General features: G+C 45.7%; 2 protein-coding genes across 5 annotated transcripts in view; both read left to right on the top strand.

Moving 5' to 3' along the window:
* The window catches only part of Aldh1a3 (aldehyde dehydrogenase 1 family member A3), a 37458-nt gene extending 33951 nt beyond the window's left edge, over positions 1-3507 (top strand). The window contains exon 13 of the mRNA XM_031386924.1: positions 1643-3507. Within this exon, the coding sequence (XP_031242784.1) occupies positions 1643-1715 (73 nt within the window). The 3' untranslated portion in view covers positions 1716-3507. The remainder of the gene's footprint in view (positions 1-1642) is intronic.
* A 1992-nt stretch (positions 3508-5499) lies between these two features.
* The window catches only part of Lrrk1 (leucine rich repeat kinase 1), a 134131-nt gene continuing 113338 nt past the window's right edge, over positions 5500-26292 (top strand). For 3 of the 4 annotated variants that reach the window (XM_031386922.1, XM_031386919.1, XM_031386923.1), the window contains exons 1-2: positions 5501-5908; positions 12671-12885. In XM_031386922.1, the coding sequence (XP_031242782.1) occupies positions 12789-12885 (97 nt within the window). In that variant the 5' untranslated portion in view covers positions 5501-5908; positions 12671-12788. Of the gene's footprint in view, positions 5909-12670; positions 12886-26292 lie in introns of all 4 variants that reach the window. The other variant, XM_031386920.1, reaches the window with a different exon arrangement.

The raw sequence follows: 26292 nt of genomic DNA, 5'->3' as shown, positions 1-26292 counted from the left end.
ACAGTGACGCACTTCCTCCAACAAGGCCACACCTGCTAATCGTGCCACTTCCCCTGAGACTAGCGTATTCAAACCACCATGCTGAAGAACTTGACTCATCTACATGATTCTGAGCCCTAATGGCTCTTATACCTAAACAGGCATCAGAATCTCTCAAGAGAATTTACTGGACACAAATGTCTTGACTTCACCAAGGAAATTTAGGAGACTATAAATATATTGCTTTTTTTTTTTTTTTTGGTAATGCGAAATCCGTATTGTAGATGATACAGCATGTGATCCCATATTCTGTAGGATAAATGCAGCTCTCTCTGAGCTCAGATGGAGGTGTCAGCTAGCCTGCAGCTTCTTTAGAGGCTCTGAGGATTGGATCTTCTTGGCTTGCCAAGCTCCCAGAGGTTTACCTCCTACTTGGCTGATGGCCTCTTCCACCTTCCCAACCAGCCCAGTGGTACCTTTCTGTGTCTTGTCTCAGTTCTGCTCAGCTCTTCAACTATTAGTGAATGCTGAGCCTCCCATTTGACCCAGAAAATTCTCTTTGTTTGTTTGTTTGTTTCTTTCTTTCTTTCTTCATTTCTTTCTTTCCTTCTTGTCAATTGATTAGCCACAAGAATTTCATCTCCAGCATCAGGTCTCCCTTGCTGTGTAACTTAGCTGTGTACTAGGACAGGGAGGTAGGGTATGGACACTTTTTAGTATTTTGCTATCACAGCAGGCCTGGGTGAGCTCCCACAATCTGCATTTCTAAAACATTCAGAAGTAAGGCTGATGATGCTGGGTTTACACGCAGGATTTCAGGTCTAAGAGATGAGATGGGGCCATAGCTTAGATCTTTAGTACAGAGGCTGAAGAGGTTATCTCCCTTACCTTTTCTGGAACCAGAATCTATTGGTTTTTGTTTTTGTTTTTTGTTTTTTGTTTTTCTGCAAGCTATGGTGGAATAGCATCCAAGACATGTCTGGGTTCTAGGAAGGGAGTCTACTCCAAAGATAGTCTATGATCCTAGGAAAGAGCCCTAGTCCCTATAAGTTGTAAGGGATGGAAATATTCCAAAGCTGCTAAACTGAGAGGGCCATCCCCTTCCTGTCTCTAGCCTATGCCAGTATCTGCTTCCTTTCCCCTGCATTCTACCCAGCTCCTCTTGCAGCTGTTCCTGTCAGAGCCAGATGTCCATATGGTTCCCTGGCCACCTCCTCAAGCTTGGACATCACCTTTTCTGTCTCTGAAGAGTAACAAATTACCACTTGAAGCTTACACAGTCAGTGCCCTTCTCATACCCCAAAGCCCGTCCCCACAGCCCATTCAGTGCACAGGCCTCTCTTCCGTAGCCACCTTCCTGACACAGACAACTTGTATTCTTTTGCTTTCTTCTCCCATTGTCCAAAAGCAAACCCTTAGTTCTTTTACGTTCACCCAAGGCATCACACACAGAACTTAGCGTTTAAACTCACAGTTCCAGTTCCTGACACTTACTAAGCACATCCTAGAGCCTACTGTCTTTACTACGTCCAGGCACCACACTGTCCTGTAACACAAATTCCAACACTCAAGCTGTCTCACAGGATGTTAGAGCTTTAGAGGAATTTTTCCCAGAAGCATGAACTGACAATGTGAACTGTCCCTTTTTTTTCTGTCATCACAGAGGTGAATATGCTCTGGCTGAATATACAGAAGTGAAAACTGTCACCATCAAACTTGATGAGAAGAACCCCTGAAGGACAGGCCAGCTTCTTCCTCAAAAGCTGGACAGCTGACCATGGCAACTCCAGCTTGCCATGCACAGAAAGCAGGATGACAGTGATCAGCTTCCCAGGACCCTCTCTTCTGGACACTCGATCTACTGGAGTTCAATGGTTTTGATTTTCCTCTCACTCACACTCATGCTTTATGTTCCAAACTGTGGGTGGCCGGATGTTATGTGGGAAACTGCACGCCTGCCTGGGGAGGAACTCTTATCCAACTCTGACTTTGCCTTTAGACTAAGTGTAGGACACTGCAAAGACATCCAGCGCTCTTTACTATGAGACAGTCTCTGGAGTGTCCCACGGTTAATGTAAATGCTTTTTGACCCCAGTAAGGGACATGGAGCAAGCTCACTGAACATTCTTTGAGCAAATCTGATCTTGTGGTCTCCTTCGGGTCATCTGTGCACAGAGCAAGTCCATCCTCATTCTGAGGAAAAAGTGGGACTATTCACAAGCAAAGGATTAGTGTTGAGGTGAAGGGAGGATTTCAGGGACCCAGTGTGGGGAGCTTAGGAAAGGTGCCAGAAGCCTTTGGTGTGCAGGGGTGCGGGTCCTAAGGCCTGCATATTGGCACTGACCATGGGATTCACCTTGAAAACAATCCTGACTTTGGAATGAACAAATCAACACCCCAGAGAGTTTTCCCTGTGGTTATGAGATGGTCTTCCATGAAAAGGTCCACCTTAGGCAGAGAACTTGGCACCTTTGCCACTGAGGGCTCATGTTAGAACTACCATGGCAGAGCAAACCCTGGGCAATGAAGCCTCACATTTGACCCCGAGAGCCACCATCCACTTTTACAGATGCCCATATCTACCACATTCAATAATGGGCACACCCCCTTCCTTTTTCTCTTCTCCAGCTCTGTTACTTGTTTTAGATCAGTGAAGTTCATGCCACTGAGAGACAACAGCTGCCACTGCATAGCTCTGTAGTCTTCAAAATCCCATCTGGCCTTTCATTTCTGATTGGTTAACACATAATACCTGGATCCCACAGGGGACTCGACCATCAGCCAAGCGACCTGGGTATCTCAGTCACGTTAACATTTTTTCCTTTCCTCTTTGATGTATCCATATGATGTGCAATTCCATGCTTGAACTTGGAAGACTAAAACGGTTCCCATAAAGTTTTAAGGATAGAACCAAACTCCTTGGGTTGACTGCTATTTGGGTAAGTTTACTGTCAGTAACATGCACCTCCCTGATTGGATGTGATGCTTACATTTGAGGATTAAAGTTGGGCTGAGCAAGAGTGAGAATTAAGCCTTCTATCAGAACCAGTGTATGGTAAAGAATATGGTATGTGAACTGGGGCTCTCAGCCCTGTTGGAGATAAGCAATATTCTATTCACCTTCTTTCCTCCCTCGGCACTTATACTACCATAACTGGTTAAATCAGGATTTGGCCTCAGACACTGAATTTTCAGTATCTCAATAACTCTAGGCACTACCCTTCACCATAGTACACTAGAGGATTGCTATTCTTCCATTGTACAATAATGCCTTTAATATGAAATGTTACATTATTTATAATTGGTATCATTAATGTATCTTTTTATAGCTGTAAGTACACAGAGGTAGTATATTTAACCTTCTGTAATATACTGTACTTAGAAATGAAAATCTATATAATGTTAGATTTCACTTCTTTTAAGGTCTACCCCTGTGGTATGGTTTTTAAATTGACTGGATTGGGAATTTTGATCTTAACTTCAGATTGTGTTCAGCAATGAAAAAATAAAGTTGGACATTGAGAAACATTATTTTTTTTTTCATTGAAGGACTAACCCCATTTGAATTCTGTGGCAGGCCATTCTCTTTCTGAGACTTCTGTGCAATGTGGCTTTTGATTAGGCAATGGCAAAAATGAAATCACACGCCTCCAGTCAGGCGTGCACAGGGTTCTTCTTGATGGTAACAGCCATTTCTATAATCTTGCACCATGAAGAGCCCTGTGGCTCACAGGCAAAGTGTAAGGTGCTTTCTATGCTGCCTAAGTTCCTCTCAGTCACAAAGCAACAATGGCAAATGCAGAAAATGAGGATTTGGGGAAAACATCTTATCCCCAAATAGTGACCGTGTGCCTATTTTTGTGACTTTCTCTATGACAATCTAAAGGTCTAGACTTAACTTAGCTGAAGTTCTTAAGGCTTCTAATTGCCAAGAGACATCAGTTACTGAGTTATGACTTGACATTGATGCTGCAGCAGAAACCTTGTGTAGGCCTGGAAAGATCAAACCGTGAACTCAGCCTCACAAGCCCAAGCATCTAACACATGTGAAAACATCGCCCCCTTAAAAACGCTGCTGGAGGCTGGACCAGATCTCTCTCAGTATACACCTGTGCATGTGCTTCTGTACTTATGAACACTTCATATCTGATCCAAAGGTGAGCAGAGGATGATATTAAAATGGCATCTTCTATTGTCTGCTTAATTAGAACATGCCTGCCTGAAGAGAGCCACCCTAGAGACATGTGTGAGGGAGGCTGGTGGCTGATCTACTTCTGACTACTGTCTACCAGACGACCCCTTTGTAGACAGGGTCATTCCAATCTCAGACTGAAAGTCAGGGTGGGAAGTAAGCAAACTCAAGAAGAACGTGCGTGGTCTGCAGGAATGAAAAAGAAGAGAGAAGAAATTTCAACTGTTTTGTAATAGTCCCCTTTACAAACTTGTAAATGAAACACACCTACTAGGTACAGTTGAATACTGTGATATGGTCATCTCAAAAAAAAGGTCATATATGTGTTGAATGTTCCAGATGTTTGGGGTTTTTGTTTGTGTGTTCATTTGTTTGTTTTACATTGGGCACTTTTCCTAACCTATTTCTAAGCTTGTTTAAAGGGGAAATTTTCTTTCCACAGTAAGTATTGGTAACACATGTCCCCTTAATGTTGTTGGTCCTGGCTCTAGACATGGACTTCCTTTTGGTAGCGCTAGGTGGCAGTGATGTATGCCCTGAAGGCGCCACCAAGCCAGGCTCATTCAAACTGCTGACGCCATGCCTTGCAAATTATTAGGGACTTTTCCGTATCGGTTATATCGCTGGCCTTGCTAATTGGCCTGAGGACCTCGGTGTCGAGGGCAGGATTGCAGAACTCCGCCTACATTTTTGGAATGGTGTTCGGTGGAGGTAGGAGAGCTGCGAACTAGGTACTCCTCTTGCCAACTAGGCATACAAACTCCAACTCTAAGCAAACACTTGAGGTATTCCAGAAGTATCTCAGGCTGCCCACAGCTTCCCAAATTCTGTGAACTGGCAGTGAGGCGGTCTATCTATGTTCTTTGCACACGCTCTCGGGAATATTCGTTGTTACCTTACTGGTGAGAAGCACCTAGGTGCAGTACTGATTTTCTGCCAAAGATTTTCCCCCCCTTGGGAGAAAACTGGAGCAGAATCCTGTCATGAGTGTATAGCCGTGTTTGGTTATTATCTTCAGTGGCATCAACTGACAACATCCCACCTCATTAACACAAGCACCCAGGCAGGGTGGCATACGCCTGGAGTCCCAGCTACTCCGGAGTTAGAAAATCGAAAAAAAAAAAAAATGTTCATCAACTAGTAATACTTTGCAAACGTCCATAATTAAGTTAGCGAACTCGTGTGGTGAAAAAGCGCAATTTACAAAACATCAACTTTTAAAATGTAGTTTCTGTACCGCTCCCTAAAGACCTGCACACACATTAATATTCTTGCCCTTTTAATATTTACAACCAGAGTATATGGCCAGCATACAAGATAAAAGTTAATTTGTCACTAGAGCAGGGTAGGAAAGGCGCAACCTTGTCACTGTGCCTGTCTGCAGGGAAGACAGCAAAGCATTCAAATTTGGAGAGGACTCCACAAAGTCTCAAGACCCAAGCGTCTACCGCGGCACAAGAGCAGTGAGCTTGGTCACCGACATCTTGCAGCTAGGGAAACTGAGGCAGGCCATCCAGGGGATCGTGTCCCTTTCTAGGGAGGTCGGTGGCGGCCGACCCTCTGGCACGGCCCCGCTTCCGCGCCACCCGCCCTCCCCGCCCGCCAGGCGGCCGCAGGATTGAGGAAGTGCGTCTGGCCCCCGGCGGCCAGAGCGTTGCAGGGAAGAGTACCGTAGGACCCGCAGGCCCCGGCCCTCTGATGTCGCCGACCCGCGGCTCCCGGACCCCGCCACCGCAGGTAGGTGCTGCTCGGACCCGCGCCCTGCCGGAAGACCCAAGCGAAGCCCGCACCCCGAGATCCAAGCTTTGCCCGCGCCACTCCGCCCCGCGCCCGGGTCCCCCTCGTGCAGCCGCGGTCGCCTGCTTTGCGCCCTACGCCTCGCCCCGCCCCACAGCCCCTCTCCCTGGCTCAGCACCCCGTACCCCCGGCGACCGCGTGCTCCGGACCCCAGCCTGTGCCCGGGACTCGCAAGTCACAGCTCCGGTGAGCGTCTGGATCTCGGGCTGACCCGGGTCTCTTCGCTGCCTCTCTGGGCTGCGCAGCGACCCTCGCCCCTTGAAGGGTTAAGCGAGTGCGGTACTGGCACCCCGGGACCTGGGGGACGACGAAAACCCGCGCGGGATCGGAGCGGGGCAGGGGTGGGAAGCAGAGTTCAGAAACAAAAGTAGGAAACACTAGGGCGGCTACAAAGTTCTTTTGCGTTTGAAAAAAGCCTGACTTTTAACTGGGGAGTGGGGGTGGGGTGCGCGTGGGTGCGAGTGGGAGTGCACGGGCGCGAGTGGCGGGAGGCAAAGGCCCAGCAAGGCTCTCCCCGTGCGGGGCAGCCGGGTAGTGCGGGATGGTCCGGAGCTTTTCCCCTGCTCCATGCCTGTGGCGTATTTCTCACCCTGTGGTCGCATCACTGTGCCTACCCTCTCTGTTGCTTGAGTCAGTGGCAGTCCTTAAATGATGAGGCCAAGAATCCATGGAGGGAAAGGGGTGGCAAAGACAGCAATGGAGAGACAGCAATGGAGGAAGACAGCAATGGAGAGACTCTAGGGGTGCTGACAGCTAGTTCAGCCTGGCTTTTAATAGTTTGAAGCTACTAAGTTTTTCTGTTGCATGATGCTTACCCCTACAAAAACCGGAGGAGGATAAATAGGGTCTTAAGGGCCATGCTCTTAGCAAATTCTCACCAAATAACCTAGTTGTTCACACACACTCACATAGCAGCATCAAAGGACCCACAATTGGTACATTTTGTAAAACCATAGCATTGAATTCTTTCTGTGATTTGATTTTCATTGTCTTTGCTCATGTTACAGAAGAATATAGCATACCAAGACCTAACTTGTCCCTAGAGGGGCTTTTAGAGTTAGCCAAGCCTTTCCTTCCCCCCCCCCCCCCCCCCCCCCCCCCCCCCCCCCCCGCACCTCCAGCAGACTTCTATGTCTCCTTAATAGCTTGGATATAATTATTATAAATAAATAAACCAGCCAGGGAAATGGCTCAGTATGCAAAGCACTTGCTGGTCACCTGTGAGGATCTGAATTCAGATTCAGAATCCACATAAAGCCAGATGAGATAAAGGTATAATCCCAGCATGCCCCACTTCAAGATGGGAGATTCCCTGGAAGCTCATTGGTCAGCTAGCTTGGTGTAGGCAACAGTGCAGAAGAGGCCTTGTCTCAAACATGGTGCCAAGCAAAAACCAACAGCAGAGGTCATCTGATGATCTCAACACACACACACACACACACAGAGAGAGAGAGAGAGAGAGAGAGAGAGAGAGAGAGAGAGAGAGAGATTAAAAATAAGAAGAACCCTAGAAATCTTCCTCATCCCAGTAGTCTTGTTGGCTGTGTGGTATCTGAGTGCCGCATGACACCATCCGCAAGTGGGCCCAGTCTGTTCCCTTCTTCTGTTTCTGAGACACAACAGGGCTGATGCACATACCAACTCTACACAGTCCAAATTGCCATGTGCCCCTCCCTCTGCTCTGGCTGGCAGGTGAGGTGATATAGTATACATCCATTCTTTATTTTAATGTTTCTTTTAAAAATTACTTATACAATATATTTTGTCATATTCTTTTCCCCAACTTCTCCAAGATTCTTCTCTCTATCCATCCAACTTGATATTCATTCTGTCAAAAACAAAACAGAACACTAAGACACACCAAACAAATAAAAAGGCACACAAGAAACATGGAGTCCGCTCTCTGTCTGTCTATCTCTGTCTCTCTCTCTGCCTCTGTCTCCCTCTCTCCCTCTCCTTCTCTCCCTCCCTCCCTCCTTCCCCCCCCCTCTCTCCCTCTCTCTCTGTGTCTGTGTGTGTCTTAGGCATAGAGTCTGCCCTGGAGCAAGGCTGAATACTGATTTTCCTTATCCCAGCTGGTGTCACATAGCTTCTTGGTTGAGAAGTGGGATTTTTCTGCCCACTTCCCCTTCTCGGTGCTCGGATTTTTGTCCGGTTTGCACCTGTTCAGGCCCAGTGCTTGCTGCCACAGTCTTTAGGAGTTCCTATGGGCATCAGCCCTGTTGTGTCTTATAATCTTTCCACCCCCTCTTACCCATAGGTCCCTGAGCCTTGAGGGGAGGATCATGACAAAGAAATCCCAGTTAGAATAGTGCTTCAAAATCTCTCACTCTCTGCACACTGTCCAGATGTGGGTCTCTGTTAACTCCCACCTCCTGCAAGAAGAAGCTTCTCTGAGGAGGGCTGAGCTATGCACTGATTGGTGGGTATGGCTGTACGGCGTCAGGAGCCATTTTATAGCTATGTCCCTTGAGCAGTATACTAGTGAGTTCCCATAGGAACAGAATAGTGTGCATACATTCCTAATGGCTTGATGGGATGTGTCCTTCTGCTTCATGGAGTCTCCAATACTCTCATCTTGTGGTTGGCATGAAATCCAGGGGCACCCTTCCCTTTTGTTCCAGCCCTCTGCCATCCCACTGCCCCCAGCAGTCCACTGCCCCCAACCTCCCTGTCCAGCTTGTAGGGACTACTTTGCTGCCCGTTGTCTCTCCATGTGCCTCCCAAGCCTCCACCGTCTGTCTCTTCCTTCCCTTCTTCAACATGACCCCTCTGTCCACATGCTCCTCCCCCCACCCCTGTCTGTTTATCTCCTGCCTACTTACTCAGGGCCTCTGCTGGTGCTCCTGAGGGCAGAGACTGCTTTGTTCACTGTGGCCCCCTGTTATAACTGTGTCAGGAGCCACCTGTGGATAGTGGTAGACACAGTGACGGATTAGTGAAAGAAGAGCCTTGAGTTAGATGCAGGTTCAGACTTGTGGAACATTTCTGTCCTCCCAACTTTCTGCACTCATGTGGGGCTCCAAACAACATAGATCTTGGGCCTCCCGCTCCATGATATTTCGACATCTGTTTTTGTAGGCACGAATATTAGTCAGAGGGTGCTGAAAACACTGGAGGTGTCTACGACCATAGACTGTCCATCTCCACCAGATTTTGACTCAAGAAGGAACTAGCTAATGTGTTCTGTCCCAGCATGCTTCACTCAGACGTTCAACACCTGTCTTGGTTATTCTCCCTATATTCTGTAGAAACACGTGTGGCTCTCCTTGGTAGGAAACCTCTTAGCAGTGGCTTGTTTTAGGGTCTTCCTTCCCTACTGGCATTATAAACTCATAGATACCCACTCTTCACAGACATGGCTCAGGGGAAGCCTTTCAAGAACAAATGACAAGTTCCTTTTGTTATTCCTTAGTATTTGGGTTTGCTCATTCATACAGGCATGAAGAGTTAGCAGAAGGAAATGGGTGATATTTTAAAATATTACTAAAATAGTCAACTACTGAAGAAAGCCTCTCCAGGTCTTCTGCAGGGTACAGAATAAAAACTCTTATAATCTACCACAGTGATCTGCGGCATTGCTCTGTGCCTAAGGGAAGCACTGAGCTGTGTGAGAGGGCAAAGATGGAGTGACTCCAGTTACCTCATCCTAAAGCACCTACCTTAGGGTGTTTAAGTCAAAAACCAAATGACGATATAGAAACCACCCCTATGGGAGAAGCCTCTATCTGTGGTGTGATTACAAAAGGAAACTGAAAGGGGAACCAAGCGTGCTGGGTGAGAGTTAGCATAAAGTATTTTAAAGTGTGTGTGTGTGTGTGTGTGTGTGTGTGAGTGTGTGTGTGTGTGTAGCCTAAACACATTATATGCCAAGCCATTTCTGTTCTGAGTAGGAACTGCCACCTCTGGGGATCTTAATGTATCCTGTGGCTTTAGAAATGTGTTTGGAAGCAGATAACAGCTATGACTCTTGGTTTCTGGGTTTTAATGTGCGATTTGGAGCCTTTGTTTTTAAACAGGGTCTGTTTGGAGACTCGTCTCCCTAGCTCTTTTCTCCGCTTGATCTCTTGAACTGGGTTGTACAACTTACAAAGCTTCTGACACTCTTCTGAATTTTGCCTGGTTCTCCTTTGCTTCCTTCCCTCTCTGTGTGGGTCAGACTTCTCAACTCTAAATACACTCCTTTGGATGGTATGTCCTCTGGTCCAGAGAAGTATGGGTTATAGGAGCAAGACCACTGATGTGGACCCTCTTGGCCACATCTTCCCCAGCCTGAAATAGTCTGCCCCAACCCTGTCCTACCCCTATCCCCACACACCACCTACCAAGGGCAGGTGCCTCATTCCTAAGCTTTTAGAGGAGAAATTGGAAGCACACTTTAGCTTTGTTCCGTGGCTTGCTCAATGCCTACATAGTTTCGGGGAAGCTTCTAGAATCTGCATGCTGGGAAACGGTGATATTCTGAGTGTGTTCATCAGAAGGGAGGGAGGCATGAGACCCTGCTGACTTCCCATGACTTCACACTGTTTTAAGTAGGGGCCATACTAGCCCTGTTGGAGAATGTGGCTGTTCAAACTCTGTCTTATGTGAAGTTCCCCCAGTAGCCCTGTGAGGTTGCCAGGGTGTAGGGGTGTGAGGGTCTATTCTTAGCAGGTGAGAAAGCAGAGAAAAAGGTTTTCAACTGCCAAAGGGTTTCAGTGTGCCAAAGGGTATCACACTGCCAATACCTAATGGAAGCAGCCCGCACCTTGACAGCCACGCCAGACATAGTATCTAAGACGTCACTTATACAACTGTTAGTTCTTGTTATTGCCATTTTTGGTTATGTTCTCATTCTCAATTATTTTAGGGTCTTAAATGCTTGCGGGTGTGCACTTTATGTATAGGATAGACTATATATATATATTGGCACCTTCCTGTCCTGGGCCAGGTCTACACAGGCCCTTCTAGATAGGTCTGGACCTTCAGCAAAGTAGCAAAGCATCATGGACATTCATGTTGGAGGGCCTCCAGGGCCAATGGGAATTCAAGCATGTGCTTAGCCTCAGATCAGAATCTGTTAAGTTTTAGGAAATGACTCTTATTTTGGTTAGAAATTTATGTGGCCAGGAAATTCATGAATTATAAGTTATTTAGCCATACCGCTGACTGTAAATTATTCTTAATATAAATGTTAACAGTGAATTAATCTGGCAGATGTAGTTCCTCACCTTGTACCAATAATTGCACAGAAAAACAATTATTTATTTAAAACTGTGCCTCAATAGATGATCAGTTAAATGACCTATCTTTATTTTCTATGCTAATCTGGCTCCCTCCCAGCCTCATCTCATAATACTTGAATATTATTATTGATCTGGCTCTTTGGACCCCTTCTTTAGGGCTCCAGTTCCTCCATCCTGCTGCTGATCTGATTCTCCCTCTCTCCCTCTCTCTTTCCTCTGGTTGGTGGACATCCCGCCCTATTCTCTTTTCTGCCCACCCATTGGGTTATCAACATTTATTTACAAGGCAGAGATAATTGGTAAGAATTGTTTACATAAACTTGATACAGGATATTTTTGACATAAGTATTACAATGCCATGTCTGGAATGAAACAAGACAAGAGGGCAGAGAAATCAGCATTTGAATAACACAAGGGTAAACTTGACTCAGTGAACAAAAACATTATGCCTACATTTGACCTTTACTCACTGTACTGACTGGCTTTGTGTGTCAACTTGACACAGGCTGGAGTTATCACAGAGAAGGGAGTTTCAGTTGGGGAAGTGCCTTCATGAGACCCAGCTTTGGGGCATTTTCTCAATTAGTGATCAAGGGGGTAGGGCCCTTTGTGGGTGGTGCCATCCCTGGGCTGGAAGTCTTGGGTTCTATAAGAGAGCAGGCTGAGCAAGCCAGGGGAAGCAAGCCGGTAAGAAACATCTCTCCATGGCCTCTGTGTCAGCTCCTGCTTCCTGACCTGCTTGAGTTCCAGGCCTGACTTCCCTTGGTGATGAACAGCAATGTGGAAGTAAGCTAAATAAACCCTTTCCTCCCCAACTTGCTTCTTGGTCATGATGTTTGTGCAGGAATAGAAACCCTGACTAAGACACTCACTATGTGCCTGCAGCACCCCCTCCCCCACATGGTGACAACTTAAAATATCTCTAGATAATGTCAAATGTCCCCTTGGAGAGGGACAACATTTACAGAGCTCATTTGATGTCCAATAACAACTCTTCCTAGACACCTCCTGTTTGGGACCATCGCCTGGTTGTCATTTGGAGACCACCCCATCCATAGATATCAGTCTTGAGCAAGGGATGGCCTCAGATTGTGAGCAGCCATGTGCCCACCCCACTCCGGCTGAAGTGTTAGTCCTGCCAATAGGAGGCCTAGTTTTGCTGTGTTAGCAGCATCCAGGGCCTGGTTGTTACAGAGCAAGACACAGACAGCAGTTAAGTGTGGAACGAACAGCAACTGGACACAACCAGTGATGCTCAGTGATAACTTTTAGTTTGTGTCCATAGAAACAAGACCTGGGCCCAGTGTCAAGGTGGGATGGGAAGGGTTACTGTCCTTTCAGACTTGGCCAGATACACAGACCGTGAAGAAATATGCAGAAAAAGGGGAAAGCCAGTGACAATGGAGAATATCTTCAAGGCCCTGCAAGAGAGGACTTGAGTTTAAAAACTTTCTAATTTGACGTCTTTCTCCACCAGGATGAGAGTGTGTCTGCAGCGCCATGACTAGGTGTCCGCGCTTTCGCCCACCTGCACAGTGGCGGTTGTGGTGACAACTTTGAGACTTTCCTTTGGAGATCTGCTGCCTGGAGGGTTGATGGCTGGCATGTCACAGCGACCACCCAGTATGTACTGGTGTGTGGGGACAGAGGGATCAGCTGTGTGTCCAGGACCTGCCATGGAGACCCATAATGGTAAGTGCAGGGGCTGAGCTGGGACTGCCAGGCTCAGCCTATAGAGAGCTTAGGCTCCCTAAGAACCGGGATTTTCAACCAAAGAAAATAAACTTTGGATTACTTGGTGCTTTTTCTATATCTTGTGATTCTCATTTAAATTCTTAAAATTGAGAGGCCATGTACAAAATTTATTATGCTTTCAGAGAGTTTGAAAGTGGAATGTCACATTAGTCAAGGGATTTTTTTTTAAAAAAAGGAGGATTCCTTTTTGTTTTTACACTAGAAAAATACTTGTTTACAAAAGAACAACTGAGAAGAGAAAAAGAGAAGTTTAAAGAAAAAAAGACTCACTTAGGGTCCCACTGCACCAGCAGCAGCACAGGCAGTGGCTCACCTGCTCCATTTAGTCTGTTTCTCTGTGCCTAAGTGACTTTGGTTTCACACTATGGCAGTGGTTCTCAACCATCCTAATGTTGCGACCCTTTCTTTAACACAGTTCCTCATGCTCTTATGCTGTGATGACCCTCAACCATAAAATCATTTTTGCTGATACTTCATAACTATAATTTTGCTACTGTTATGAATCGTAATGTGAAAAATCTGTTTTCTGATAATGTTAGACGAGTCCTGTAAAGTGGCGGCTCCACTCCCCCCCCCCAGGGATCTGGACCCACAGGTTGAGAACCACGACTCTAAGGCACTTACAAAGTTGATGTGATCTTACATGCTGCTGTCTCCTAACCTTCTATCGGTGACATCTACTAATCACTGCCTAAGTCCTGTGATGAAGGGAAACTTCAGAGAGCACTAATGAAATTATTCATCCAGTCCTTCATTTCATTTTGTTTCGGTTTGAGCCAGGGTTTTTCTGTGTAGTCCTGGGTGACCTGAAATTCACCGTATAGACCACGTTAGTCTCGAACTCACAGAGATCCACCTGCCTCTGCCTCCCAAGTGATGGGATTATAGGTGTGTGCCACCTCCACCTGACCCAATACCTAATTTCTATTTGGACATTTGAGTTATGTCTAATTGTTTACTCTCCCCCAAAGCAGCACATTCCTATAATTTTATACGTGGTTTTTCAGGTTCTTCCCATAAGACATGCTGATTGAAATCAGATTAAAGATTTTCCATCAGAGCCTCGATGTTCTAATACCAGTGGGATGTCCTAGATATTGCTGACAGTGTGTGTCTTAGGGCCAGGACCTGAGCACTTTATCAAATAATCTCACTAAATCCTTATAGCAATCTGTGGAGACAATACTTTTTATGTGTGTGTGTGTGTGTGTGTGTGTGTGTGTGTGTGTGTGTGTTATAAAGGAATCATTATGCAGAGAGACATTTGTTCAGGTTCCTGAGGTTTTTTCCTCCAAAGCTTTGCACATGCTAGGCAAACCATCTCCCTCTGAGCTCCACCATCAGTCTGAGGATGGTGCTTTTATAGATGTTCAGAGAATTTGCAGATGAGAGACATCAAGAACTTTATTTAAGGTCAACAACTCATACGTCACAGAACTGCCATCTGCACCCCCTCTCACTCCCTAGAACTCTTGCTCTTAAATGATAGGCTGTCTGTCACAAGTGGTTTGAGAGAACCCCGCATATTGAGTATGTGGGGTTTTGTGTTCTCAGCCCTAGCAATGATTGGGAACTAGCTCCACAGGCAATTTGTTCAGCTTGCTGGGTTTTGTTTTTCTTTGGTTGGTTGTTGCTGTTGTTGTTTTCTCCATCTTAAATGTCCAGGAGCTAACTAGGGTGATGTTTCTTTGCACATGAATCAAATCAACTTTTTTCGTTTTTATTTTGCCCCGCACTAAATGTCCCAGAGTGTTTGACTTGCATCTTTTAGATTTTTTTCTGTCCTTTTCCCCAAGAGGTGCTTTTTGAGTGAGATCAGGGTGACCAGGGGAGTACAACACTGTCTTCCACTGGGGTAGGATCTCGTCCTCTCCAGTGTACTCTCAGCCGCCGTCTCTCCCACTACTCCTTTTACCTCTCCTCAGGATGAAGATAAGGAATAGGTGTGAGCGCAGGGACATTTGGACAATAGGAGCTTGCTGGGTAGATGGCTATAATGCCTGGTCAAGCCCTGAGGAGGACTCTGCCTATCCCTTTCCTACTCAAGAGCTGGTGACCTCAGTGTGTGCTTCTTCACCCTTGGTGACAGAACCACCCTGTACTCAGAACACCTGTACTCTTCCAAGATGAGCCGATCTTCTAACGCACAGTCTATTTTATAATGAAGTCCCTGGCGCCTCATGCAGTTGATTAAATACTATAATGTTAGTGGAAAACAGAAAGCTTGTATGCATCTACTGTTGCACGATTACGAAGTCACAGGGTCATAATTGAAAACTACATAGTTTTACATACTATGTAGTTTTCAATTATATAAGTCAGGGGCTTATATAAGTCAGGGGCTGTCTGTATACACCAAGACCACAGCCTGAGTGACGTCAAATGGTGGTGTTTGATTAGGAGCAACCCTGCAGAGCTGCGACTCACATCTCAGGTCAAATGTGCTTCCCCGGCCCTTTGCCATCAATATCTTTTTGGAATAAATGACATTAGACTCAAGTCACCTTTACCTGAGCCCTCCTCAGAGTCCACTTTTGGGTTTGAAGGTATCCTCGGTATGGGTTGTTCCTTCCTGCCCGCCCCCACCTTCCCCCCAACACATTCTGAGGCCAGGGAGTGCCTTAACCTCTCAGCTCGATTCTCCCAATGGCATCTACCAACCTCACATCAGGGAAGACTACTCCAGACCTATTTTTGCAGTCCTGGCTAAGAAAAGTCGGCTGCCAGAAGGGAAACTAGTCATTCTCAAATTATAGAGGGGAATCTTGCCATCTTTGAAAAGTCCCTAGAATATAACATGTTTTAAAATGACTAAATTCTTCATACTTGCATGGATGGTTTTGAAAAAAAAGACTTACACTTTGTTTAAACTCCAGAGTTCTTTGGAAATGGTATTTTATGCCTTGCATTCATGTGTATTGTGTCCTACCTATCTTGACCTGTATGCGTTTAGTATGGTTTCAAAGTTCATGCATTTGCAAGTACAGACCAAACTGCAGTATCACGCGTCCTCACCATGCCTCTCATGAGAATGCCAGAGAAGGGCTCTGAGGAGGTGGAGGAGTCATGTTAGAAAGACTTGTGGATTTCAGATGATTGGCAGGAGGAGCAGCCAGCTCTTACCTCTGCTGGGCCAGTGCTGCTGGCATCTAGCAGCTAGACAAATTCCTTTGACAAGCATGACATGTTCTTTTGTATGCCCATACCAGCTAGAGTGGAAAAACCTGCTCTACCAGCTAAGGCACCTGGGAAAGTAGATCAGCTAGGAAACTTCCAGATAACTCAGCCTCTCCTACACAGCTGAAGGTATGGGGAGGGGCTGGAGGGGACCCATCTTTGTGTGAGGGTCCTGCTCTTGTCCCTAAAAGATGTGAAACAGCTACCTACCTCTTAAAGCACTATTAACTGCCAGACCCAGCATGGACCAAAGAAGATGGAACATTCCAGAGGGGCTTCAAATCCCAGGTCATTACATAGCTGCTTGAAATCTCTTCCTCCTTTTCTTCTTCCTCTCCCTCCTTCTTCTCCTCTTCTTCCTCATCTTCCTCCTTCTCCTCCTTTGGCTTTTAAAAATATGTATTAGTTATCTGCCATGTTAATATAACCACATCGTTTGCCCAAGTGGGGACTCATCATGCCTTCCGGGAAATAGATTGTAATAGAAAATGCTTCTAACACATTAGCCTGTGTGCTTCTGTATCCATGTGCGACTGTGCTTGCTGGGGTGTGTGGGGTGCATGTGGTAGACTGATCAGTGGAGCCACCTTCTCCAACCTGAGTCCAGGGGTACATTGAGCCTCTACAGGAAGCACGTTGAGGATCAGGTATACGGTGTCTTACTAAGTGGGCAAAAGAGGAGTGGCTGAGAGATAGTCTGCAGGGTCATAGACAGTTCATAAGGCAGCGGTTAGCTCAGCTGCACCTCATTCCTACAAAACCTAGCCCAGCTATGTGAGCTCTGGGCTAAGTGAGACTTGTAACATTTACCTTAATCAGAGATCGAGGCCTCTCTTAAGTGTTTTTCCAGAGGATGCTTGCTCATGCCTAACAATAGGGAACTGACTAGCCAATGGGTAATATGAGGTTTTCTTAGGAAGTGGATGCTCTGAACTCTTTCTTGCTGTTAACTAGTTCTGCCCAGTAGAGCAACTTAAATCCCTTTTAGCCCTTTCTTTGGAAACTAAATGTATCTCCTGCTAAAAGCCAAAACCTGGCTCTCCTTGTAGATTCCTTCTTAGGCAGAGCCTTCTGGATGCTCTGACAGGCCAGTCCCTGTAGCATGTTCTGCTCCCATAGTGCTTAACCTTCTTCCAACCTCAGTTTGTCTATGGACCGATCCTTAGCCTGTGGCTTCCTGGGTGGAGGGAAAGAGCAGCTCCTACCTTCTCCAGCCTGCCATGTGTGCGGGCTCTAAGGAAGGTTCCTACAGCCCCTTCCCCATTCTGAGTGGCCAGAGCCTGGGGTAGTGGCTTACTCAAAGCCTCTGCCCTCCCCTCTTCCCTAATCTGCACTTGATCACCACTGAATCACCCCCTACCCCTCCACCCCACTCCCAGTGTAGCTGGGCAGAACAGGCTCTGTGCCCAGGCCCAACCCATTTGTCACACATTCAGCAGCCAACAGAGATATCCAGTCTAGCCATCCATGAGTGATGTGAGATTCCTATGCAGAAAGACAAGCAGTTTCATGCCCCTGTTTGGATTCCTGATCCATGTGAGTCAGACTTTGCCACAACTAGAAACCATTTTTTGAAAAATGAAACTCTTTGGTCCTCCAGCGATAGAACCCTCAACTTATAACATATAAACCTAAACTCCAAGGGGGCTGAATGTCACACAGATTCTGTGGTACCGTTTTGTGAGAACTGTGCTTAGCATCCTGACTCCCTCCCCCACAATAGGCTTCTGGTTTTCGATCCAGTTCTCTCCCAGAATACTGGGAAGCAGCGGAGAGCCTCAGCTGCCAGTGGGCAACAGAGTTTCAAGGCAAACGACTGACACTCCACAAGGTTGTGTTGCTCAGTTGGGATGTTCTACAGCATACCTGTCTTGGAGGTGCTTCCCACAGGACATTTTCCATTTGCAGTAAGCTCATTGGGACATAACCCCTTAGCAATCTGGAGTCTTTTAGCCTCTCTCTCTCCATCGTTCACCATCCAGAGCACCCTTTCCTGCAACCTACCCAGATTCTATTTAACAGCCATGACATTTGTCGTGGGGAGGAGGGTAGAAGCTACACAAAGGGAGCAGACGTCTCAAGCAATATGCTGTCCCTGAGCTCCTAGCTCCGATATCGTGGAAAGAATCACGCAATAGTTTACTTGCCCACTGTGTTTCAGAAATATGGATGGTTTCGGATTTCAGTTCGCTTTCCCAGTTTCTACTAAAGTTGGACCTTCTGGGCCCTCATCCACTATTCAGGAACCAAGGGTGCGTTTTGCCAAATGTGTCTTAAAATCATTTAGCTGGCCCTTTCAGGAGAGCCAGAAGGAAAATAGTTGACTCCTGAGACACTGAGCGTTTGAAAGACTCAAAGGTATTTAAAGTCCCTGAGAGCTTGTAGTCTGTTCTTGTAAATATAGAATTACGGGATGGTGACAATTTTGAGGTTGGAATTTGAATGTAAAATGGCAAGAATGACACCAAGGTTCCTGAGAGAAACTGGTCTGGACTTAACATTTTTGAGCACCCAGAGGTAAGGGGGGCCCACACCTATGGGGATTAGAGATGAAGAAGCTAGACCATGGTTCTGTAGTAGTGCTGGGTGGGAGGAGGCAGGGCAGGGCCCTCAGGGAGCCCACTCCTGCCCCAGCTGACAGGCTCAAACAGCATCAGTGAGCAATTGCTCCTGCCTCTGTGCAGACGTCAGTGGCACCTCTGGATTCCAACATAAGAGGCAAACAAAGGCTTACTTACCCACAATGGGCAGGGAACATTCTCCTAGACCCAATTACTACTTGAAAGTTAAGGAAAACAGGTATCCATATGTAATTCCATACATTCTTGCAAGAGATTGAAATAATACAGGGAGAGGCATCACCTGTTGACGCTTCTCATCTTGTATAGGGCTGACTGCCCTTAGCTGAATATACTTCCTAATGTCTTGACCATGTGACACACACACTCACGTGCATGCACATGCCTCTTGCTTGATAGGTTTTCTACTCGGTTGTACTTTTTTTAATGGTCCTAGAATCTTACCCAGGACCTCAAGTGTTCTCAGCCAGTATGTGCCGTCCCTTAGCTATATTCCCAGCCTCACCAATCTTACACATTAAACATGCAGCCTTTTTCCCTGAGTGATGTCAGAGTTTGTGCCACATGGGCATAGACATAAACACAATCCTATCCGTTCATCGTTCCCTTGGTGAAGTGTCTCTTAGAGCCATTGTTCTCAGCCTTCCTCATACTGCGGCCCTTTGGTACAGTTCCTTGGGTTCGGTGACGCCCTACCATAAGATTATTTTTGTTGCTGCTTCATAACTGTAATTTTGTTACTGTTATGAATTGTAATGTAAATGTCTGTGTTTTCTGATGGTCTTAGGCAACCCCTGTGAAAAGGTCATTCACCCCCAAAGGGGGGGTAGTGACTCATAAGTTGAAAACCGCTGCTCTAAACTCTCTATGTTTTGCCTGCTATCATGACGTGTTCCCATTACTAGGGCTCCTGCTTGGAGACTCAGGCCTGGTTTCATCCTGTAAGACCCTGATGTGTACATCCTGCCTTTACCTTGCATCCTTACCCAGCTTCCCCCTGAACTCTTAATTTGGGCTGTTTGACTAGAGTACTCCAGCAAGAAGGTTCTTAAGGAAGGCTTTGCAGGAGACATGATGGGATTGTGTTCTGGGAGGCACCTTCACCTCCCCTGGGGACCTGCCTGCCACCACCTGCCCTCTGGGTTTGGAAGGGTGGCTTATTCTTTGATGTGTTTTGTCTCTCACTGTTCCACTAGTCCCATCTCCTTCTTTTCCTCTGTGGAACACATTGAACTCTTCTAGCAGGCTCAGTATTTTTTTTTTAATATTTGTTTGTTTATTTGTTTACATCCCAAACACTGCTTCCTCCCTGTATCCCTTCACAGAGACCCTCTCTTACCCCCTCCCCTTCTCCTCTGAGAGTGCCCCTGCCCGTATCCTCCCACCCTGAAGCATCAGGTCTCTAACATTTGGCGCCGCGCCCTCTCCCACTGAAACCACACAAGGCAGCCCTGTTTGTGAAGGAAGAGGAACCCTGACTAAGGCAGTTGGCTACCATCATAAATAGTCATATTGCTATTGTACCAAAGGGCAAGGCTTGCCTGGTAGGTTAGTATTGTAGAGTGAAGGAAGGGTCCATCCATGAATAAGACCGGGCATGGCTTTTCTCCCCAGCAGCCTGGACAGTGCCTTACAACACTATGAAAGCTACTCATCAAGAAGAGTTTCCCAATAGGTTCAAGACCGATTTCTTTACATCCTGAAGCCAAAATGTGTGGTGTCTTCAGCTGTGGGTTCCTACCATGTAGCTATGATGGGCGCCCAAGAGCAATGATAATAACCCATGTTCTTTCAGGTACCTGTAGACGCTCCCTGACCAGCAACTTGTAGGGAGGTAATCCATGTCTGGCACTGAGATTTTCATTTAAAACACACGAGTAGATGGCATTGGCTCTCAGATGTTCCTGGTTGACCAGAAGGAAGGAGCCATGAGGAGGTAGTACAAACATTTGTTGAATATACTAAAAACAACAGAGAATCCCTTTAAGAATTTATGCACTCTATGTCCAAGCCTGGTGTGAACCAGACTTGGAAAACCAGAAATGTCTACCTAATGCTTAGAATCCAGGGAGGAATCACATCAAGCAAGAACTAATTAGCCTGATAACGATAAACACTCCGTGGTTGCCTGGGTTTGTCTGGGGTGTTCAGCTGCCTTTTGCTTCACGCATGTGTCTGCTCTCTCAGTGCTCCTCTGTGTGACTCTGTCCTCTTTAGCATGTACAATTGTCACACAGCCTCAGTCTTCACGGCCTACAGTCGAAAGTTCCAGAGTGCAGTGGTAGAAGCTTCTAGGCTTTCAGAAGGCTCAAGTCCAGAACTGGAGCAGTATCGCTTTGGCCATCTCTCACGAGTTAGAACAAGCCAGGAAGCAAGGTCAGATCGAGCCTACATAGGAAATAAGCTCTGTTTCTGCCCAGGAGAAAGGGCAGAAAATTAGTGACTATCTTTAATAGGACAACACTTCATATGGTATTTATTTTTAGTTACTGTAAGTCATTTTGAAAAGATTTAAAATATACAGTAGGATACGCATAGGTTCTATGTAAATACTGTACGACACTTGACATAAAGGCTGTTGCATCTGTGTATTTTGCCATCCAGAAGGAGCCTGGAGCCAATCCCTGCAGATGCCAAGAATTCACTGTGCCAGGTTCCCCAATGAAGAAGCTAGAGAAAGGACCCAAAGAGCTGAAGGATTTACAGCCCCTTAGGATAAGCAACAATATGAACTAACTAGTACCCTCAGAGCTTCCAAGGACTTAACCACCAACCAAAGAGTGCACATGGTGGGACTGATGGCTCCAGCTGTATATGTAGCAGAGGATGGGCTAGTCAGTCATCAATGGGAGGAGAGGCCCTTGGTCCTGTGAAGGCTCTATGCCCCAGTGTAGGGGAATGCCAGGGCCAGGAAGTGGGAGAGGATGGGTTGGTGAGCAGGGGGAGGGGAGAGGGAACAGGTTTTTTTTTTTTTTTTTTCTGGAGTGGAAACCAGGAAAGGAGACATCATTTGAAATGTAAATAAAGAAAGTATCTAATAAAAAAAGAATTGCCTGTGCCTATCACATTATTTAAGGAAAGACATAATATTTTGCCTTAGACATTTATGACATTGTTATTTGGACTCTTTTTTTTTAAAAGCCAGGTTCCTTTTGACCATTACTTCTCTTTATTTATAGGTGTGTTTAGACCTTCCACTTTGTAAACATTTGTGTGTTTATTTTGTGTATATGAGCATATAGGAGTACATTGTCTTCATTCCGGAAGAGGACACTAGATCCCTTTATGGATGGTTGTGAGCTACCATGTGGGTGCTAGGAATTGAACCCAGGTCCTTTGGAAGAGCAGCAGTGCTCTTAACTGCTGCTTCTTGATTTCAATTTATCTATAGTTTTCCAGTGTTTTAGCATAGTGACATCAGGATTCCTAGAAAAAAAAAATTGTTACTTTTGCCATAAAATTCCGAAGCTTAAAAGAAAATACGATGAAAACCTTGCCTTCCCACCTCCCCACCCCTCCCTGCCTTCTAGTTTCCCTTTCTTCCAAAAACCAGACAGAGGCTTGCTTCCCCTTGGTATTTTTTTAAGCTCAGAAACCACAGGTTCTGTCTACTACACGCCACCCTGAGACTTTCTGTTCTCATCTGACTTCAGAAGCTAAGCAGGACCAGGCCTGGCTAGTATTTAGACAGGAGGAGCTGCACTTTCCTAGGCTTGAATTCACAGTGATGGCTTTCTCATTCATAAACCTTTAGCCTGTGTAACATTTTATGCTTTATCTCCCTTTAATTTTGTGTGCATGGGTGTGTGCATGTGTGCGCACATGTGTGTGTGTGTGTGTGTGTGTGTGTGTGTGTGTGTGTGTGTGTTGTTGCGGAAGTTTTGAGCGCATCACAAAATGAAAGAGACTAATACAATAAGCTCCAGTGTGTCTGTCACATGGCTTCACCTCCTTTACGTTTGGCCTGTCTGGATCTGTGAACGTTCTACGTCTCTCCAGATGACTGAGACTTACACATAGAGTTACATCTTCAGAAGTCTCAAAGCATTCAGAGCACATCACATGCATACTTTAAATTTTTAAAGAATCCATTAACATTATCTAATCAATATTTGTATGTGCCTTGTTGTCTATGCACTCATTTTAATTATTGTTTCTCTCCGGTTCAGCCGGCTGGATCATTGTCTCTGTGTCCTGTGGATCAGCGCTGCCCTAAGACTCTTATTTTCTACTTTTCTCCTTCACTTCCGCTTTCTGTGCAGTTTCATTGCTGATAAGGCCACATGATCCTTGGCAGTTCCCACTGTCTGGATCTTGGCTTTGCATTCTTGTGTGTGGCCTGGCTTGTTCTCCTCTTAGCCATAGTTTCTTTGAACCTGGAGGGCTGGATAGATTCAGGGAGCTTTATTGGCAAGAACACCAGATGGTGTCTGTGTGTCCTTCCTACTTTGCTTTAGGAGTCAAAGAATGTCTGGTATCTCTCTTTGATATTTAGATTTTTTTCCCAGAGATCTTAACTGGTGTAAACTTTCTATTTATTATTAAGGTCCTGATGGGTTTTCCAGTATGTGCCTAGTGGGAAGTCCTGGCTTTGGTCCTCAGTTCTTCATGAAACCAGGTGTGATGGCAAACACCCGTAACCCCAGCACTCAGGAGTCAAAGGCAGGAGGATTAGAAATTCAAGGTCTGGCAGTGGTGGCGCATGCCTTTAATCCTAGCACTTGGGAGGCAGAGGCAGGCGGATTTCTGAGTTCGAGGACAGCCTGGTCTACAGAGTGAGTACCAGGACAGCCAGGTCTATACAGAGAAACCCTGTCTCGAAAAACCTAAAAAAAAAAAAAAAAGAAGAAGTTCAAGGTCATCTTGACTATGCCGTGAGGTGAAGTCAACCTGGGCTACATGAGATCCTGTCTCAGCAAGAGGAGAGGGTGCTTAAAGCCTTCCCTTCTTCAGTGATTAGTCGATAGACATCTCTAGATAAGCATCTTCTCTGTCCATCACGAACCTGTGGTTCCTTTGGTTACTGCTATGGGGGAATGTCAGGACCGATGCTTGGCTCTTCCCTGTTTGTTCTTCTAGCGTGAGTTAGCTCCTGCGTACCCTTCACAGGAAACCAATGAGGGCTTTACCCTCTCAGTATCACTGTGAGCTAAATTGTTCCTCTTTGGCTCGTAGGCCCCTTGGGTTGCTTCCTCTGTATTTGGCATAAACCGTCTGTCAGATAGTGGCCTTTCTTTCTTACTGACAAGGCACCCCAGGGTCCAGGTCGCCCTTTCCTATCCAGGACCTGGAACCCAGCGCCTCTCCGAGAAGCCCCACTTTTCTTGGCTGGTCTCGTGATTTTATTTATTTTTTATTCTTTGGTGCATGCTCTCTCTATCTTGTTCCAGCTGCTGCTCCTGGTGTCTCATGTTTGCATCCTTCCCTCCCTCCCACCTCACTCCATCCCACCCTTGGTTTCTGTGTCTCAATTTTGGTAAATCTGTCTTTCCTTAAGATTTTATTTTATTACTCCTTTAAAAGAACTGACTTGGCTTTTTATCTTTCTCTCTCTCTCTCTCTCTTTTTTTTTTTTTTTTTTTTTTTTTTTTTTTTTTTTTTTTTTTTTTACATTTTATATACTTCTTGCTTTTTCTAAATTTCCCACTTCCTTTTCCACTTTCTTGCCTAGTATCCTGCCATTTCTGAGAATTTGTCTTATTCAATTGGGGAATTATTCTCACTGATTCAATTATATTCTTTTAGACTAGATTAGATTAGATACTTATTAAATTTTTTTTATTTTCATTTGACTTTTTGAGAATTTATTTATTTTATTTTATGTATATAAGTGTCTTGTCTGTGTGTAAGTCTGTATACCACATGCAAGCCTGGTGCCCCAGAGGAGACAGAAGAGGGCATCAGATCCCCTGAGCCTGAAGGTATAGACAGTTGTAATCGGCCATATGAGTGCTGGGAATTGAACCCAGATCCTCCATAAGGGCAGCTAGAACTCTTTATCATTGAACCATCCTTCCATCCCCATTTTTAAAATTGTTATTATAGATTTATTTTGATAAAAAGGAGCCCACTCCTTTCCAATCCATGGCTCCACCTAGCATTCAACCGAGGATCAAAAATATGTGTGGAAAAAAAAATGAACTCTGTGTGGGCCATTTTCAGACCTCATTCTTATCATAGAACAATTGTTAGCTTATGTTTACATAGTGCTGAGTGTCATCAGTAATCTGTAGATGCTTGAACTTTGGGCTGTGTGCATATGCTACACGATTTTATAAAACAGGTTGAGTGCCTGCAGAGATATTGGCATGGAAGGATAATCCTGGACTCACCTTGAGCACATATGGGGATGGGGCAACTGTGCTCTCCATGTCTCTTTCTTGCTTATCTCCGCTTCCCTCTCTCTGCTGCTGCAGCCTCTGCTTGACCTTCCAAATCACAGAGGTCACTTCTGCTCTGCACCTCACCTGCTTCTCTCCTATCCAGCTTCTCTGGTTTTCATTTCCCAGGGTGTTTTGTTTTGTTGTTTGTCTGTTTGTTTTTCTAACAGTGGTTCTGGGTAGAGATGGTTCTGAGATGCTGGAGGGCTGACCCTGAGACTATGTGGGGGAAGTTCAAGTGCTGGCTCAGCCTGTCTCCCAGGATGAGGTGACATTTGCCAGCAGCAACTTTTACCATGAGAACCCAGCTCTCCTTCATTACAGGGACTGGCTTACACTTCCCCTACCCCATCTGGAGCAGTAACAGCAAGATCAGCTTGTATCTCCCCGTGAACTCAGGCCCAAGGACTGTACCCGTGCCATGGATCACATCTGCCTGGCTTCCAGTGAGAATATATACTGGGCTGAATACCAACTCCTCTAGTGGTTTGATTTGTCTCTGGTCTTCTTCAAGTGTTGTGGCTATCTGGTTGGGTTTCAGTCTTTGTGTTTGAGATTCTCCATGGATCTCTGCAGCCACCATCAGTCCCAAGAGCCTGCAGAAAGCAGACAAGAAGACTACAACACACTCCCTGTGAGACATACCCAGAGCATGTCTCCTGAGCAGGAGCATCTATTAGGTGTGTAAGTCTGGCCTCCCACTCTGTTTCTCTAGTACAAATGGGACAGATCTCTTTGTTCCGGCTAGCTGGCACAAGCTGAATTAAACCACAGGAGTCCCTCTGTGGCCTCTCCGGGGTCCCTCTCTCAGCCCCTGCCAGTAGCCTTCATTTCTCTTGCTCCTGTGCACAGCCTGAGCAGTCTGAGAGCATCCCTAGCCTTCTCCAATCCATGCTCCATGACTGCTCATCTTCTTCCTACACTCATATGATGTCATGGCAGTTTTGGATAATTCTGTTTAAATCTTTTCAATCAAATTTATTATTCTGTGTATGTATATGGATATATGTGCCACATCATATTTAGAGGTAAGATGAAAACTTGTCCAAGTCAGTTCTCAACTTCTCCCTGTGGGTGCTGAGGGTTGGACTCAGGTCGTTCAGTTGTTAATTCTTTTGCTTTGGTATTTATTTATTTAATTATTTATTTATTTATTTATTTATTTATTTATTTATTTGACAGGTTTTTGTTTTGGTTTGGTTTTTTGT

This window comes from Mastomys coucha, unplaced genomic scaffold, assembly GCF_008632895.1.
Source record: "Mastomys coucha isolate ucsf_1 unplaced genomic scaffold, UCSF_Mcou_1 pScaffold21, whole genome shotgun sequence".
Classification (NCBI taxonomy): Eukaryota; Metazoa; Chordata; class Mammalia; order Rodentia; family Muridae; genus Mastomys; species Mastomys coucha.
Note: the sequence above shows the minus strand (reverse complement) of the source record. Positions and strands in the feature narration are given on the sequence as shown.